This window comes from Malus sylvestris, chromosome 2 (genome assembly GCF_916048215.2).
Source record: "Malus sylvestris chromosome 2, drMalSylv7.2, whole genome shotgun sequence".
NCBI lineage: Eukaryota > Viridiplantae > Streptophyta > Magnoliopsida > Rosales > Rosaceae > Malus > Malus sylvestris.
The window spans coordinates 5,475,259-5,491,381 of NC_062261.1; the positions used below are offsets into that span (position 1 = coordinate 5,475,259).

General features: G+C 38.0%; 3 protein-coding genes and 1 pseudogene across 4 annotated transcripts; 3 read left to right on the forward strand and 1 right to left on the reverse strand.

Annotated features, from left to right (window-relative positions):
- Window positions 1-750: 750 nt before the first annotated feature.
- LOC126597436 (uncharacterized) lies at window positions 751-5,286 on the forward strand (annotated as a pseudogene).
- A 922-nt stretch (window positions 5,287-6,208) lies between these two features.
- On the forward strand, window positions 6,209-9,225 carry LOC126597205 (probable protein arginine N-methyltransferase 1.2). Its single transcript, XM_050263983.1, has 8 exons — window positions 6,209-6,529; window positions 7,128-7,299; window positions 7,430-7,493; window positions 7,599-7,741; window positions 7,988-8,075; window positions 8,210-8,325; window positions 8,436-8,586; window positions 8,835-9,225. Exons 1-8 carry the CDS (start codon window positions 6,282-6,284, stop codon window positions 9,038-9,040), a joined length of 1,188 nt encoding a protein of 395 aa, XP_050119940.1. The 5' UTR covers window positions 6,209-6,281; the 3' UTR covers window positions 9,041-9,225.
- A 142-nt stretch (window positions 9,226-9,367) lies between these two features.
- LOC126597247 (uncharacterized) lies at window positions 9,368-12,049 on the reverse strand. 2 transcript variants are annotated; one of them, XM_050264033.1, is made up of 7 exons: window positions 11,661-12,048; window positions 11,451-11,561; window positions 10,820-10,888; window positions 10,453-10,584; window positions 10,014-10,091; window positions 9,797-9,925; window positions 9,368-9,713 (listed from the first exon to the last, which is right to left on the reverse strand). In XM_050264033.1, exons 1-7 carry the CDS (start codon window positions 11,865-11,867, stop codon window positions 9,522-9,524), a joined length of 918 nt encoding a protein of 305 aa, XP_050119990.1. In that variant the 5' UTR covers window positions 11,868-12,048; the 3' UTR covers window positions 9,368-9,521. The 2 variants fall into 2 exon arrangements, with proteins under 2 accessions (XP_050119990.1, XP_050119997.1); XM_050264040.1 differs by having other exon boundaries at window positions 9,544-9,713; window positions 9,813-9,925; window positions 11,661-12,049.
- Window positions 12,050-13,555: 1,506 nt separating this feature from the next.
- On the forward strand, window positions 13,556-16,023 carry LOC126597461 (uncharacterized). Its single transcript, XM_050264259.1, has 5 exons — window positions 13,556-14,468; window positions 14,756-14,808; window positions 14,900-15,072; window positions 15,158-15,309; window positions 15,398-16,023. Exons 1-5 carry the CDS (start codon window positions 13,679-13,681, stop codon window positions 15,820-15,822), a joined length of 1,593 nt encoding a protein of 530 aa, XP_050120216.1. The 5' UTR covers window positions 13,556-13,678; the 3' UTR covers window positions 15,823-16,023.
- Window positions 16,024-16,123: the final 100 nt, after the last annotated feature.

The window sequence follows — 16,123 nt, forward strand, 5'->3', positions numbered from 1 at the left end:
CTTATTTTTTTTTCTTAACTCTTTATGTTTGAGTTTGTACAATATTTTTAGTTCTCCATATTGAATTTGATGGGTCTTTCAATGTTTGTGCACCTCTGATTTTTCATGTTCTCAGACTTCTCCTCACATGAAATTATGACTCCGCCATTGAATGTTCTTGTGAAGAATAAACCATTTGCTACAAACACAACAAAATGTATTCGAAAAAACCAAGTGGTTTATGAAAATCCATTCAGAAGCTCTTGTCGAATCGCAAAGAGCACTAAATATATATGTGCTTTTTTCATAATCGAGAAACACTTTTAACTTTTTCAGTCATACGTTGCAAAAATCATTTATAATTGTCTCAAAGTCATTTTAATTTTTCCAAAAGCAATTTCTTAAAATAACAGTCTAGCAACATAATATGTCGGATTCACATATAGCACATATTTACATGTAGCCATACTCCACCTCCTTGACAACCAGGCAGCCACTCAGGATCAGCTAACTGATTGGCAATCATCTATCTCATGTATACATACATGCATATATACAGGGCTTTACATTGGAACTCATGAAATTGTTTAATTATATTCTAATTCTAGCTAGCAAGGCCTCGTAAATTGCATTCTATTGGTTTTACTGAGCTTGTTATGGGCCTGAGACTAGGTCCAAAATGGTGGTACGAAACTTTTGGGCTTCAATCCATTTCACATCTCTATAAGTAAGTATGTGGGTCCATTTCTGGCCCGGAAAGAAAAATCCATTTCCATGGCTTCGAAGTCGTCTCTCACTCCTCCACCTGTCCCACCGGAGCTCCACGTCACCAACCGTGAAACGCTTCTGAATTCACTTCGCCGACACCTCTCTGAATCTTCCCGCCCCCTCCACGGCTTCGTCTTCCTCCAAGTAACCCACTTTCTCGTCGTTATTCAATATATATTTTCATAAAATAAAAAATTTGAGTAACTTTGATTTTGATCAATTTGTTGTTTTCAGGGAGGCGAAGAGCAGAATCGCTATGACACTGATCACACCGAGCTCTTCAGGTACCCAGTTGAAATAATTAATATTGTTGATTATACTCCTAATTATCATTAATTTTCAGCTTAGTTTTCGGTTTTTGCATTGCATGTTTAATTGTTGTTTGATTCTGTGGAATCCCAGTATGTAAAAATGGACATTGTGATTATCCAATGTGATTAGATTTTGATATTAGATTTTAAAATTTTCCATTTAATCTAACTTGGGTTAACTCCGCCTATGTAAGTTTATCTTACATTGCCGGTCTCAAGCCCGGATAAAGGAGGAGGGGAGTGCGTCAGGTAGTCGACAGCCGGCGCCTAGGTTAGGTAGAATCCTTATGATTTAATCTAACTTGGTTAAGAAAGATCAATGCTTTTTTCATTAATGGATGATTTTTGTTTATTTTCTGATTAGTATCTGATTTTCCATTACAGACAAGAGAGTTACTTTGCTTACTTGTTTGGAGTAAGAGAACCTGGTTTCTATGGAGCTATAGTAAGTACATAGAGTTGCGGCATTCGGGTTGTTCTTGAATGGGAAATTATTTTTGTTTGGTGTTTCAGGTTACACGTAAATGTTGTGTCAAACTGATTTTTTTGGACCATCTTTTTAAGGACATTGCAACTGGGAAATCTTTTCTCTTTGCTCCAAGGTTGCCTGCTGAATATGCTGTTTGGTTGGGAGAGATTGAGCCTGTATCTTACTTCTAGGTGAATGTCGGTTTAATACATTTCTTTGTCAACATAAGATGCAGTCGTTACTTGTTAGATCACATTTGTGCTATACATTTGCAGGAAAGGTATATGGTTAGCACGGTATACTATACCAATGAGATCACAACAGTATTACATGATGAATACAAGGGATCTGGTAAACCTTTATTGTTTCTCTTGCATGGCCTCGGCACTGATAGTGATCTATTCTCAAAACCCGCAGAGTTTCAGGTAAATGTCCTCTTTTTTTTTTTCCTCAAATCAAACTTTCAGAATAAAACTTGTTGCACAAGGTCTTGGTTCAGATGGTGTAGAAAGCTGAGGTTGGAGAGTGCTAGGTGTTTGGTTGAATAGTTAAATAAATTAATAATAACTATATATGGTAATGACTTGTTGCATTCTCCTTTTTTAACACAATTTTCTGTAATGCTTTACTGATAGCATTACTACCGTAGAAATATGTATATATCTTTCCCTCAGTAGTTTGGGTGGTTTTAAGGACTTGGCAACAAGCTTCGTTTGTTTTAAACTAAATACAAAACCTTCATCTTCTTTCAGTAGAATGTTAAACTTAATATATATTCTTAATCTTTGTATAGGGGATTGATAAGTTTGACACAGATTTGACTACCTTGCATCCAGTTTTGACTGAATGCCGTGTTACAAAATCAGATCTGGAGCTTTCCCTTATCCAGTTTGCCAATGACATAAGCTCTGAAGCTCATGTTGAGGTAATCTTTTATGAAAATGTTCGATTGCACAAATGTGTTTCGTATATACATCATATGCGTCCGTAACAAATAAATGTCCATTTAACACTTGCTTCTGCATAACTTCGTCGTAAGTATATCTGTGAGTAGATGCCCGTTACGTACTTCTAATAGCAAGAAGCAGCTTAGGAATGGACAGTTATTTCACTGCTGCAGGAACTTTGTGCACTTTGAAATCTTGATTTTGGGCTCATTCTTATAACATCTTTAGAAATATTTCAAAACTTGACTCCCTTTTTCTTAGTCATGATTGCTATTTTCTTTTTAACCAGGTCATGAGAAAAGTTATGGAAGGCAGTACGAGTATCAGCTGGAAAGCATATTTCTTCACCACACCTACATGTATGGTGGCTGTAGACATTGCTCATAACCATGTATTTGTGTTACTGGTGATATTAGGTAGGCTTTTCGTAATCAAAGTCATTGTTTACGTTTCCATGAGCTAGTCCCTGTAATCCGGTGGGTTCCAGTAATTAACAGATCATTTTGATTTCATTATAGGTATGAATATATTGATATTGACGTTAAACCTCAACTGTAAAATATTGGCTAAAAATTCTATTGCTTTTAAAAATACAGTGCTGTTCTCCATTATGGGCATGCAGCAGCTCCAAATGACAAGATACACTATACCTCACTATTGAGTACTTTGTCAAATTATGAAAATTAGCTAAAATTCATAACGTCTTTTTGTGCAGATCTTGGAAGATGGAGATTTGGCATTGCTTGATATGGGAGCTGAATACACTTTCTATGGTTCTGACATCACTTGTTCTTACCCCGTGAGTATGTGCATTTTTGTTTGAAACTGTTCTTTTACCTATGGTTGAGGTTCTCTGGACTGAAGGGTAATAATTAGAAGTAAGCATGAGACTCTTCTTATGGTATTGTGGACGATGCCTATTTGTTTCAATTTTCCCCTTCAGAATTCTTTCAACTTTATCTGCAGGTGAACGGAAAGTTTTCCCCTGACCAAGCACTTGTATATAATGTAAGTGCAATAGTGTAATCGTTGCATTGTTCATGTCTTTAAGTTTTCTTCTTGCTCTTTCTTTTTGTGCACGAGTGTACACACACGCATGATATGTGTGCTTATGACTCCAGGCTGGTGTGCAGTGCCTGCTTTAGTTCACGCAACATTCATATTTCTGCGTTCAACATTTTATAGCATTTTCTAGTACATATTTACGTTTTCTTTCTAATTCTCTTGCTGTTGCAGGCTTTCCTTGATGCTCACAATGAAGTCATGTCTACAATGAAACCTGGAGTAAGCTGGCTAGATATGCATAAGTATGACTAAATTCGACTACGTTTTACGAAAAATATTTAGGCTTTTGCAAATATCATATACATTCTGATTCTCTTTGCCTCCTTATAATTTGCAGACTAGCAGAAAAGGTTATTCTTGAATCATTGAAGAGAGGGAGCATCCTAGTCGGGTAACAATCATTGTTTCTCAATTATTTACTCTAGTATTCGAATTACTCGCAAGTTGTCACTAGTTTCGGGAAGGATAAATTTACATAAGGTGCTCACGGTTCTTGGTTATAGGACCATTGATGATATGATGGTCGAACGACTGGGTGCTGTTTTTATGCCTCATGGTCTTGGGCATTTGCTTGGTATTGACAATCATGATCCTGGTGGCTACCCAGAGGTTATTTTCATTAAGTTATTTTGTTCCTTTCTGGTTTACCTTTCAGAATTATTTTGTAAATACTTATGGCATTTGTCCAGGGAACGGAGAGGTCAAAAGAACCTGGATTAAAGTCTTTACGTACAACAAGAGAACTCCAAGAGGGAATGGTTAGTATCAAATTTCGCGTTCTTGTTTTCTTCTCCTTTTCCCCCATTAATATATGGATTAAATCCTTTCACCGGTGTTCTGAATCTTCATTTTCTGAACCCTGGCTAAAACGAATTCTATTGCATTTGACGCTTTGTCTTGGTGGGTTGTTCCGTAGGTGATAACAGTGAAGCCTGGTTGCTACTTCATTGATGCTTTGTTGACTCCAGCCATGGGAAATTCAAATACTTTTTAAGTTCTTCAATTATGAAGCAGCTAATAGATTTAAAGGTTCTGGTGGAGTCCAAATTGAAAGCGATGTGGTACCCCATTTTCTGAACCCCTATGATTCCTTTTACTTATGTTTGACCCGCGTTCCTTTTCAACAACAACACAACAAAGCCTTTTCCCACTAGGTGGGGTCGGCTGTGAGGGGATGCAACACGAGGACTTCCCAGGAGGTCACCCACCCGCGTTGCTTTTCAAGGTGGTTAAATTTCATTGTGTGTTTCTGGACCGGAATGTACTTGTTCCTATGCTATTCTTTAAACCGTACATGCTGCTGAACTCACTTCACCTGCCTTTGCCTTTGTGATTTCATGCATGTCTTATTTTCTCTGTACTCTTGATGTGTGCTCATACCTGGTTCTGCATTTCGTAGCTTGTCACGGCTAACGGTTATAAGAACATGACGAAGGTTCCTTGGGAACTATCGGAGATCGAAGCAGTAATGGCAGGGGCGCCATGGCCACTTGATAAATCTTCTTCCGGCGAAAAGGCCGGACAAACAACTGCAACGAGTGACTTTGATGTGCTGTCCAAGATCTGAGTTCTTCTATTTGTCATGAAACAAAGCATCCTCTCTCAAATATTGTTTTGCTTTTCAATATTTATTTTCTTCGTTAAACAAAAGGAATTCCAAAATTAAGCTCTTGTACGAAAAATATATGTAATTCTCTCGGCGGTAAATTTCTCCGTGACGTATTGAAAATTTCTCACTTATGATAAATTTTGTACAGTTTTGATTCAACTTATTAACAAAATGTTGATCATTTAGGGCACAAAATCGGCACTGAAAGCTTCACATGAGCGCTCAAGCACTAATAGTTAGTAACTTCTTAAGGTAATAATCACTTATTTGGACCCTCGCTACAATATTTCTCATGATTTGAACTAAACATTTCTTATGTTATCGATGGAAGATTTTCTCTGCCTCATTCAAATTAAAAAGTGTTTTGTTATCTAACTGTTACTAAATAAATAGGCTGATATTATCCACATAGTTATTTTTTATTTCTCGCACACTCCTTGTTAAAATCTGTCATTTGATCTTCTTCAATTTATTCGACCCGACAGTCGAAAATTGGGAATGATATGTAAGAAGTTAAAAGGGGTGTGTAGATAGCACACTCCAATAAATAAACAAATGTCCACACATTAAGGGCCAATAGTAAATTGTAGCAATGATTCCTCAACTTTAATTCAATTAGAACAATAGTCTCTCAACTAAATATCCATTACCATTGGTCCCTCAACTCATCAAAACGTGCAGTTGTAGTCCCTCAACTAAAAATTCATTACCAATGGTCCCTCAACTTTAACCAAATTGGAGAAATGATCTCTCAACTTTAACCAAATTGTAACAATGATCCTTCCAACATAACTCATTTTGACAAAATTCTGACGAAGTTGGCAAAAATGACCATAGCTACACGTTTGATGAGTTGAGGGACCAATGATAATTGATTTTTAGTTGAGGAACCATCGCTCTAATTTGATTATAGTTGAGGGATCGTTGCTACAATTTACTCAAGAGCTAAAGATGTACAATTTATAGGAACTTTAAACGACGTCGTTTCATGAGCAAGGACCAAAGTCTCGCGCCACTTGAAGTGGATAACGACCTCCAACTCCTCGCTTTACTACTTTTGGAAACAAAAACATCTCTAATCTTTATAAAAGCATGGAGACCAAACCCCTCGCAAAACCCTAAATCCACTGTCAATGGGTCGCCGAAAGAACACCAACAACAGCGGCAGCGGCAGCAGCAGCAACCAGACTTCGGCGGCTGCGGGATTCGGCCACCTCGACGAACCCGTCAAAGACGTCTCCGAGAGCTCCAACCACGACGAGTCCATGTGCGACCCCGAGCTCCACAAGGCCGCCGATGACTCAATGGGGGAGCCGGAGGTCTCCTTCGTCGAAGCCGATGGAAAGACCAGCGCCGACTATTACTTTGACTCCTACTCTCACTTTGGTAAAGAAAAAAGCATTCTTCGATTCTCTGTTTTTAGCTTCTGGGTTTTTGTTTGGATGTTCTGAAAACTTAGATAATGGGATTGGAAACGGGGGATTTTTTGTTTTCGTGATTGGGTTTTCGGTGTGGGTTTCCAAAGTTTCGAACTTGGTTGCATTGATTTTGGAAGTTAATACTGTTGTGCTAGTTTTATGATTGGGAACGTTGCTTTTAGGTGCAATGGAAGCAAGTAATAGAGCGGTATCGAATTTGTTTGCGTTTTGTTCCGGACTCGGGTGTGGTTTTGGAAGGTTTCGACCTTGGTTGGATTTTGTTTTCGAAGTTAGATATTGTGTTAGTTTTAGTTTATTAGGAGCTGTGATTTTAAGTGCTAATGGCAGCAAATAAAAGAGCGAGTCTCATGATATCGATGCCTTGATTTGTATTTTTATATCTAATCTTGTTCTGTTTCGATGTTGTTTTGAAAAGCTTATCTTTGAGTTTTCTTTTTGATTGCAGGTATTCATGAAGTAAGTGCATTGCGCTTGGATGCAAACCGGTTCTGTATTTCGTTCTTGTAACCTTTTGCTGATAGCGATTGTGTGCTCATTGACTATTATTATGTTGCAGGAAATGTTGAAAGATTTAGTGAGGACTAAGACATATCAGAATGTTATCTATCAGAATAAGTTTCTAATAAAGGACAAGATTGTTCTTGACGTGGGAGCTGGGACTGGAATTTTGTCCCTGTTTTGTGCAAAAGCGGGTGCAAAGCATGTTTATGCGGTATGTTTTTTGTTAATGAAAATTTTGTCAACAAATCAATTTCTTTGAATGCATAGTATTTTCCTATTTGTAATTTAGTGTGGTTGTGTCTCCTTAATATTATTGATTTAACAAATTATTTTACCCACAGGTAGAGTGCTCCGACATGGCTGACATGGCAAAAGAGATTGTTGAAACTAACGGATATTCTAATGGTAAAGTTTTTGAAGATCATACCTGCATGTAGTTCTTTCAGTCCCTTGAGATTGTTTTGACAAACTGAGTATTCTGCTTACTCATTCATTGTTTGATAAATGCAGTAATTACAGTTCTGAAGGGGAAGATTGAAGAACTTGAGCTTCCCGTCCCTAAAGTGGATATAATTATCTCCGAATGGATGGGATATTTCTTGTTGTTTGAGAATATGTTAAATACAGTCCTCTATGCTCGTGATAAATGGCTTGTAAGTTGTATTTACATTCCAAATTTATTGTTTGTGATATGTTGGTCAAGAATACCTAAACCTCATGCAAACTATTCATTCAGTTGGGTGGGGCTTAGGTTCTTGTGATCCTTTTTGAGGGATATAGTCCATTGCAGTTGTAGCGTTTTGCGCTCCTAAACAATAATTTTACTTGCTGATCGTTGCATAGAAAATATGGATCATGGCATAATTTTTTTGAATGTTTTGTTGTTTGCTTGTTTGTAGGTAGATGATGGCATTCTACTGCCAGACAAAGCATCTCTCTTTTTGACAGCTATTGAGGATGCAGAGTACAAAGAGGACAAGATAGAATGTATGTCTTCTGAATTCTTGTGTGTATCTGGTTTATCATCTGTGGAGGTTCAAATGGTCACACAAATGTACATGTAGCTTGCGGTGCATCTCGTTGATTTTTTGCTCCTTACTTCTTGTTTCATGTTATTCCAGTTTGGAACAATGTTTATAGCTTTGACATGAGCTGCATCAAGAAGCAAGCCATGATGGAGCCCCTTGTGGACACCGTTGACCAAAACCAAATTGTTACAAACAGTCAGCTACTCAAGGTGGGAAACACATATCCTGTTTTCACCCTGCTGCACTACGTGAATTAAGTCTTTCCCCTCTTTATGCTGTCAATTGTTTCCACTAATATTCTTCGGTTTTCTTCATTCAGACAATGGATATATCCAAGATGACTTCAGGAGATGCTTCCTTCACAGCCCCCTTCAAGCTTGTTGCTGAACGTGACGATTTCGTTCATGCCCTTGTAGCCTACTTTGATGTTTCATTTACGAAGTGTCATAAATTGATGGGCTTCTCCACAGGTCAATATCTTTGTGCCTTACCTCTTATTTTTATTCTCTGATGCTCATAGATTTCCTACGTATTCTTCAGCATTCTTCTTGTCCATTTAGTAAATTTCCTAAATTTCCTCAGTGTGGTGTTCTGCAACTCATGTTTTTTCAGTTAACTATGATGTGGTGTTTTTGGATGAAGTAAACTGTTATGTTCTTTACAACCTCCTACTCTGTCGGTAATCATATCTTTACTGACAAAGTGAAATGCAATGCAGGGCCAAGATCACGGTCTACTCACTGGAAGCAAACAGTCCTGTACCTGGAAGATGTGCTAACAGTATGTCAAGGAGAGTCAATTGTCGGAAGCATGACTGTGGCGCAAAACAAAAAGAATCCCCGTGATATTGACATAATGCTCAAGTATTCGTTAAATGGTCAACGATGCACAGTCTCGAGGGTTCAATGCTACAAAATGCGCTAAGTTGCGATCTGTTATCGTTCTATCAAGAAAGCAATCCATGATTGCAACAGACTCGAGGGTTGTGGATTGTTGCCTCCCAGATGGGAGGCAGCATTGTAGCCTATGTACTTCTAATTATTCATTTCTTAGATTGTAATGTCCAAATTTTGATGCTGAAAGGTTTTGAATTGATCCATTTTACTTGATCTCCTGCAGTTCTATAAATCTCATCTGTTCTTTAAGATCTTAGGTTTTTCAATCCAAGTGACTTTTCGTTCGAATAATGTTAATCTTTCTTGACAAGAAAAGAACGCGAAAACTCGAGCGATGTAGCAGAAACTGATACAATTTCAATGAAAACAACGTAGTATAAAACCTCAAGCAGTTCTGTTTCCAACTTTTCCTCAATTCTGCTACTTAAATGTCAAAAGCATATTGATACAATTAACAAAAACCTGATTACCCTCTACTACCAACTCCTATGAATTCTGTGATTTGTGTTCTAAAGCTCTCCCTTGTTTCCCTTTGTACTCTTCTTCGAAGCCGTCTTTTTCAGTCCCCGCCACGTTTGCCGTACCCAGTTAGAGACTTTGTTTGCATGCTTCTTTAGTGTCTCTCTAGTCTTCGCGATTCCGGTGGTGATCTTCTGTTTCAAGTCATTCTTTGCGCTCTCTTTTTCTCTCATTATTTTTCCCTGTTTAATGAAAATTTTTAAACGCCGAAAGAAACAATATGATTTTGGCTGGAGAATTTTTAAAGTTCGAATTTTGTATTTACCAAATTCGAGGGTAACCGAGTCTCATCATCGTCATCATCTTCATCATCAGCATCTTCGCCACCAAAATTATTCATGTTCATCAAATCATCTCTCGAGTACATTTTCATGCCCGGGGCTCCTGGCATGCCCTGAAGAACGGAAAAGCAGAATATAGCTCAAAATTCAGCACACTAGTGTCACCGGAGTGAAGTTTCTCAGCAATGCAAGAACAATTACCTCCATAGATTTCATCATCTTTTCCATTTCAGCTTCTTTCTCTGACTTGGCCACAAAAGCTTCCCCCGGAATCCTATTCTGGGACACACAAGAAACTATTATGAGTATCGAAAGTAATTGTCTTGCTCGACAAGTTGTTCGTAGAGACTAGAGATTAACATGCATGCAAGGCAGCATCCACAAATCTCCATGTCAATCTTACTAGGGTATCAAATTTTATAGGTTATGGATAAAAAGATACCAGCGCTGGTCACGCATGAGCCTATAGTTGCAGATCATATTGAAAACAATAGTACTTAGATGGAAACGCACGATAGTTGCATAGATCATATCAAAAATAAAAGTACTTAGATGGAAAAGCACAACATAGCATGATCCTTGCAAACACATTGCACAAAGAATGAACTGAATCGAATATCAAGTCAAAGAAAGCAGTTACCTTAGGAACTGGGGGAGGCTTGGTACTGCATGCTTTAGTTAGGTCTTTGCATAGATAATTAACCAATGAACCAAGGTCAGGCTTGGATGTATATAGATATTCGGCAACATCAGTATCAGAATACCCCAAAACCTGCAATATTCCGGATTAGCGCTTAGTTTAATTGTAACACAGTAACTTAAGATCAGGCCAACATCAAACGAAAGGATCAATTGTTATGCTAACATATCGCAGGGGTCACATTAAATTAAGAAATCATTTGACAGTTGACTTCTCTCAGTCAATTATACGGAAAAGGCAGTGAATCGAACTAGATTGGCTTCAAGGAACAATGTATTAGGAAGCGAAGTTACCCAGAAAACCTCACCTCCTGACAAGCTCGCTCGATTGTCTTGCATTCGGAGTTACACTGTCCTTCTGAACCTTGATCCACCAACTGAAAAGTCACAAATGATTTAGCAGGTGAGGACAATGAACAACAAAGCGTCGTTGTAAATGATACCCAACTCAAGTTTGTACAACTGCATAGACATTGTCATACGCGAGCTATAAACCCGCAGAGAAACAAAGGTTCTCCTTTCATATAACATCTATCCCCGATATCATCAAATACTACTAAAATCCACCAACTGAAAAGTCACAAATGATTTAGCATGTGAGGACAATGAACAACAAAGTGTATTACAACGATACCCAACTTAAGTTTGTACAACTGCATCGACATTGTCATACGCGAGTTATAAACCCGCAGAGAAACAAAGGTTATCCTTTCATATAACATCTATCCCCGATATCATCATATACTACTAAAGCAATAATTTCTCTGATTTTTTTTAGAAGAACTAGAGCAATAATTTCTCTGATGAAAACACAGTATCAAGCAAAAGCACAGAACTTCGAAAACACCGTATCAAGCAAAAGCATAGAACTTCACAAACACCAATTCATCAAGCAGATGTAAAACCGAAATCAAACCCAAAGCAAATGCAAATTCATACCTCCAACTTGTCTCCTTTCTCAACTATATCAATCTGCAAAATCCAATCCGCTTCCTGCTTCTTCAAATTACACACATTCTCCGAAATCTCAATAATCTGATACTCCGAGATCTATCGCCATAAAAACAAACCACCCACAATCAAATTCAACACAGGGAACAAAACCCACTGATCGAAATCTCAAACAAAAGCACTTCGAAATCTCAATACCTTCTTTGGGGCGATCTCAGCTCGCTTCTTCTCGACTTGCTGGTGCAGCTGAACTGCGAGCTTCTCGCAGACTTGGCATTTGATGAAAGGAATGTCTTCCTTCCTGGCGCCGGCCGCCGGCTTCTTAGCACACTCAGAGATTGGCACGCACGCTAACACCGCCAACAATACTGAGATTGCTACTAGAATTTGCTTCACCTTCGGCATAACTCTCTCTCTCTCTCTCTCTCTCTCTCTCTCCTCCTCTATTTCTCTCTCTAGAATTTGAAGAAGAACGCAGAGTTTTCTATCGAACAGTGAGATGGGCAGTTAAGTTGGTGGATCTTATGAGAATTTTTCACCAGAAAAGAAACGATCTTTATGGTTTAGTTTGGCAGATTCAATCTTTCGTTTTGTTGAGTATAAATATGTAGTGGGGAAATCGATTTGCATTGGCTCTTCACGTGTTTCTCAGCATCTGATTGGCTAGCCCGAGTCATGTACGTGGTGGGTCCCCTTTTCAACCAATAGAGTGCGAGATGACACGTCCCATGGTTTTCTTGAACCTTTCCACTTTCTCAAATGTCACTGTGTGATTTAAAAAGAAAAACTTCAATACTTTTGAGCAAATGGGTCGTGGTTGTTATGTTCGTGATATTTTTGTATCTATTCATTTTTTAACGGGCAGTATCATGTCAAGTTTGTTATTTAAAAAAGTTCTCACAAGTAATCTGATAATGATTTGATTTGTTAATGATTCGTATCGTTTTATGTCGGGTTTATGAGTGATGCAATAAATTGTCATGTTTAATGTTTGGACTTGTCAAACGATATCTTACTGGATTCTTAACGGATGATCCGATAACGACCCGACTCGTTAATAGGTTAACCTAAAACATATTATTTTTGTGTCGTTTTGTATCGAATTGACAAATCATATAAGAAATTGTCAGAGCTACTTTTGACTAGGAATTAAAAATGGCCATGTGTCATTAAATGTCTTTATATATATATATAGTAAAAATGATTTTGTTAAAATGAGAAGGTTCAAATATGAAGGTTTAGATGAAATGTATTTTTTTGCTTGATTGTCACACTATCAAATAATGTTCAATTCTACTTATATTTAACATGTGTAATTATTTCAAGACAAAAACTCCAGGACGTGTTGTAAAACCAAACTAATGACCGCTAATTGATCCTCATTTTCGTGCGTGTAGTTATTCATTAACTAGTAATATACTTTAAGTTAGAAAAGTATTGACTATGCGGTTCACTTATATTATGATAATTGAATTAGGAATGCACACTCATATTATGATAATCGAATTAGTAATGCTACAAGACAATGTAACGATAACATTCACCTTTAAAAAAGAAGCACATGAGAGTTTTTTTTATAAAATCACCTGCCTTTATCGAAAATCAAATGAAATCACTTTTGATGAAAGTGCTTTTTGAATTAATCTTTAGTAAAAATACAAGTAAACTTTGAAAAAAAACACTTAAAGGTATTTCCTCCATTAACCACATAACTAATAATTCTTTCAAAAATCACTTCAAATATTTTTTTAAAAGGAAAACTAATGAAAAAGATTTGAAAACTTTGAGTTTTAATGATAAGGATAAAATGAAGAGTAAAGTGAATAGTACCAGGATTGATTTTTTAATGAAAAAATGTGATTTTTCGTTAAAGTAAACAATACCAAAAGCTTTTCGTTAAAGTTTCATTTTTTAAACCTAAATATTCTTTCGCCAAAAACGTTTCAAATCAGCCAGTATCTTTCAATGAGAATATGAGAGCGGTTCTCCTCATAAGTGATCTTTCCATCCCAAAATACTGTATCATATCATAGACCCTTAACTTTAACAAAACGACACGTCGTAACATGAAACGGCGGTAACTCCTTAAACCCTAGACCGTTGGCCTCTCGGCTGACCTTCTCAATGCTCTCATAGAATTAGGGTTTTTCTTCAGCACATCTCCTTCTTCATCACATTCCTCACTGAACAAATTGGTCGCATTTCAGCATTCAATCATGGCTCTCGATCTAACCGGCTCGACAAGTTCCCCAAATACAGCAAACATCAAAACCCTAATCGGCAAAAACTACGACCTCAAGCTAACCCAATCAATCCAAAACCTTTTATCCGAAATTCCCGAGCAAAGCCCCAAATGCTCCGACTTTACTGAGGAATTCTACGAATTGATGCAAGCTCGAGTCGACCCGCCTCTCGAATCAACCTGGGTCTACGCGGCATTGGCCTTTCGCAGCCGGAATCATCCGAAAGACGACCCTTTGGACCGCGTATCGGCCGCAGAGGACTTGTTTCAGCTGCTGTCGATGTGCTCTGCTTCTTGCGGTTCTTCCAAGAGTGTCGCGATGCTCGCTCCGGTGGTTCGCCAGGTGTACAATGCGTGTGTTGATTTGTTTAAGAGGGACTTGTCATTGAGGAGAGAGAAGAAAGTGATGAGAAAGGTTAGGGATTTTGTGGGAACGATTCTTGGCTATATAAATCTGTCTTCTTTCGAAGATTCAGGTGAGACTGACAGTTTGATTACGCCTTTTTCGGGCTTGATTCGTGTTTGGATGAACTCAAATGAGGGGTTGGAGTCATTCTTGCCTTTAGTGAGTAGTGACATTTTTGGAGGGCTTAGTGAGGGAGAATGTGATGTGAATTACTTGGCTGGAGTTGTTATTGCGGAGGTGTTTTTGTTGAAACTCTGCTTGGATTTCAAAGTCGGAACTTCGGGGAAGGAGTTGGAGAAGGAGTTAAGCACTTGGGCTATCGGTTCCATTACAACGTTTGGGAACTGTTACCTTTTCGGTTAGTGTTATTTAACTTTTGCCTGCATTAGAGTACATTACATGGTTTATTACAGTGAACGCATGATTTCTGCATAAACTTAAATGGCTGAGGATCGTTTGCGCCAAAAATGTTTAGGGAAGACATTAGGATTAAGTGTTATTATCGTTATCGTATATGAACTTTTTTATGTTGCTGCTTTGCTGGTTTTCGGGCTGTCATACATAAATTTATACATTCCTTTTGTTTCATTGATTTCAAGTTACTGCATGCCTTGTTCTAACACCCTTATATGTGTGTGTCCATAGATGTCCTTCTGAGGATGCTGCTGGAGAAGACTTTGCCTATTACCTCTCTATTGGTTAGTATCCCTCCTTTCTGTTCGGTAGTTTTCTATCCATTGATGTGATCTTAAAATTAAAGAGCGTAACACGTTAAATTTATATATGCAGAGTTCTGAAGGTGAAGTTTTGTTGAGAAAAGTGCTGTATGATGCTATCGTATTGGTCGAGTATTCATTCCTCCACCCTGACCCTGAGAGAGCGATTTACGTACCTGCTGAGCTCATGAAAAGTATTGCCATGGAAAGATTGATTGTTGCTCATGAAGCAGTGGAGTATTTTAGGTACGTAAAGAACAATTACATTTCATCTTCTTGTTTAGATTGTAATGAAACGCTTTCGGAAAATCTCACTACTGGCTTGCTTCAGGGAGAATGGGGATCAGAGGAGAGCCGTCTCTTATGTAACTGCATTTTCTGGTTCACAGTTACCTTCTCAAATAATTAAATGGGTAAAGAAACAGATTTATGTGGATGATGGTGCAATCAAATCAGTGGGAACTTCGCCTAAAGCTCTTATAAGTAAGTGACTATACTTGTTCCCCTTTGTGGTGAATCAACTTTGCAGGTTTTTAATAAAGCTCTCTCTAATATTGATCTAATTCTTCAGAATGGCTTCTTAACCTTGGGGATCGGGGCTTAAAATTATTTGATGATAGCATTGCGAAGTTTCGTACCAAACTGGCTCATGATATTTCCAAGTCAGACTCCTTTCGGCCTGCTTCAAATTTGGAGGAACAGAAAGTGGACGATGATCTTCTTTTTTACATAGATAACAAGGGAGAAGATGAACATAGAGATGAGGAAGATGAAAAGGTGAACGAATCCATAGCTGCCACGCATACAATGTCATCATCGGAAAAAAGAGGAAGAAAGCGGAAAGGGAAAAAAGCTGAGAAGAAAGAGAAGATAAAGTTTGTGAAGTATGACCTTCGTCCTAATGCCAACTCTGGGAGGCCCTCACTTATCAACAATGATAGCATAAACAGTGGGAGTGAAGCTGAGAATCCACTTTCTGATGAGGATACAGACTGAGAAGATCAGGTCATTGCTTGGGAGATCCATGAAAAAGTGTAATTCCGTCGGGCGACCCTGTCCCGTTCCTGTTTTGTTGTTATTTTAGTAGCTATTAGATGGGGCATGTCACATTTTTGGTGTAACTTATTTCTCTTGATGGAACATATAACATTTGTTGTGCAATAGTTAGGAATATAAACATCTTGGTGAAGCATAAAATTTTGGTGCTACTTTAGAGTCGGAAGCTCGAAAATGTCGTATTGTTCTTTGAGGTCGAGTCATTTCTTGGTGGAAAGGTGTTGAGTGCTTGCATGACGGC

Coding starts and splice junctions, on each gene's coding strand:
- LOC126597247 (XM_050264033.1), bottom strand. CDS start 11,867: ATGCCGAAGGTGAAGCAAATTCTAGTAGCAATCTCAGTATTGTTGGCG. Junction 11,562..11,660: donor CTGAGATCGCCCCAAAGAAG/GTATTGAGATTT, acceptor TTATGGCGATAG/ATCTCGGAGTATCAGATTAT. Junction 9,714..9,796: donor CTCGGTTACCCTCGAATTTG/GTAAATACAAAA, acceptor TTCATTAAACAG/GGAAAAATAATGAGAGAAAA.
- LOC126597205 (XM_050263983.1), top strand. CDS start 6,282: ATGGGTCGCCGAAAGAACACCAACAACAGCGGCAGCGGCAGCAGCAGC. Junction 8,326..8,435: donor CAAACAGTCAGCTACTCAAG/GTGGGAAACACA, acceptor TTCTTCATTCAG/ACAATGGATATATCCAAGAT. Junction 8,587..8,834: donor ATTGATGGGCTTCTCCACAG/GTCAATATCTTT, acceptor AATGCAATGCAG/GGCCAAGATCACGGTCTACT.
- LOC126597461 (XM_050264259.1), top strand. CDS start 13,679: ATGGCTCTCGATCTAACCGGCTCGACAAGTTCCCCAAATACAGCAAAC. Junction 14,469..14,755: donor TGGGAACTGTTACCTTTTCG/GTTAGTGTTATT, acceptor GTGTGTCCATAG/ATGTCCTTCTGAGGATGCTG. Junction 15,073..15,157: donor GAAGCAGTGGAGTATTTTAG/GTACGTAAAGAA, acceptor GGCTTGCTTCAG/GGAGAATGGGGATCAGAGGA.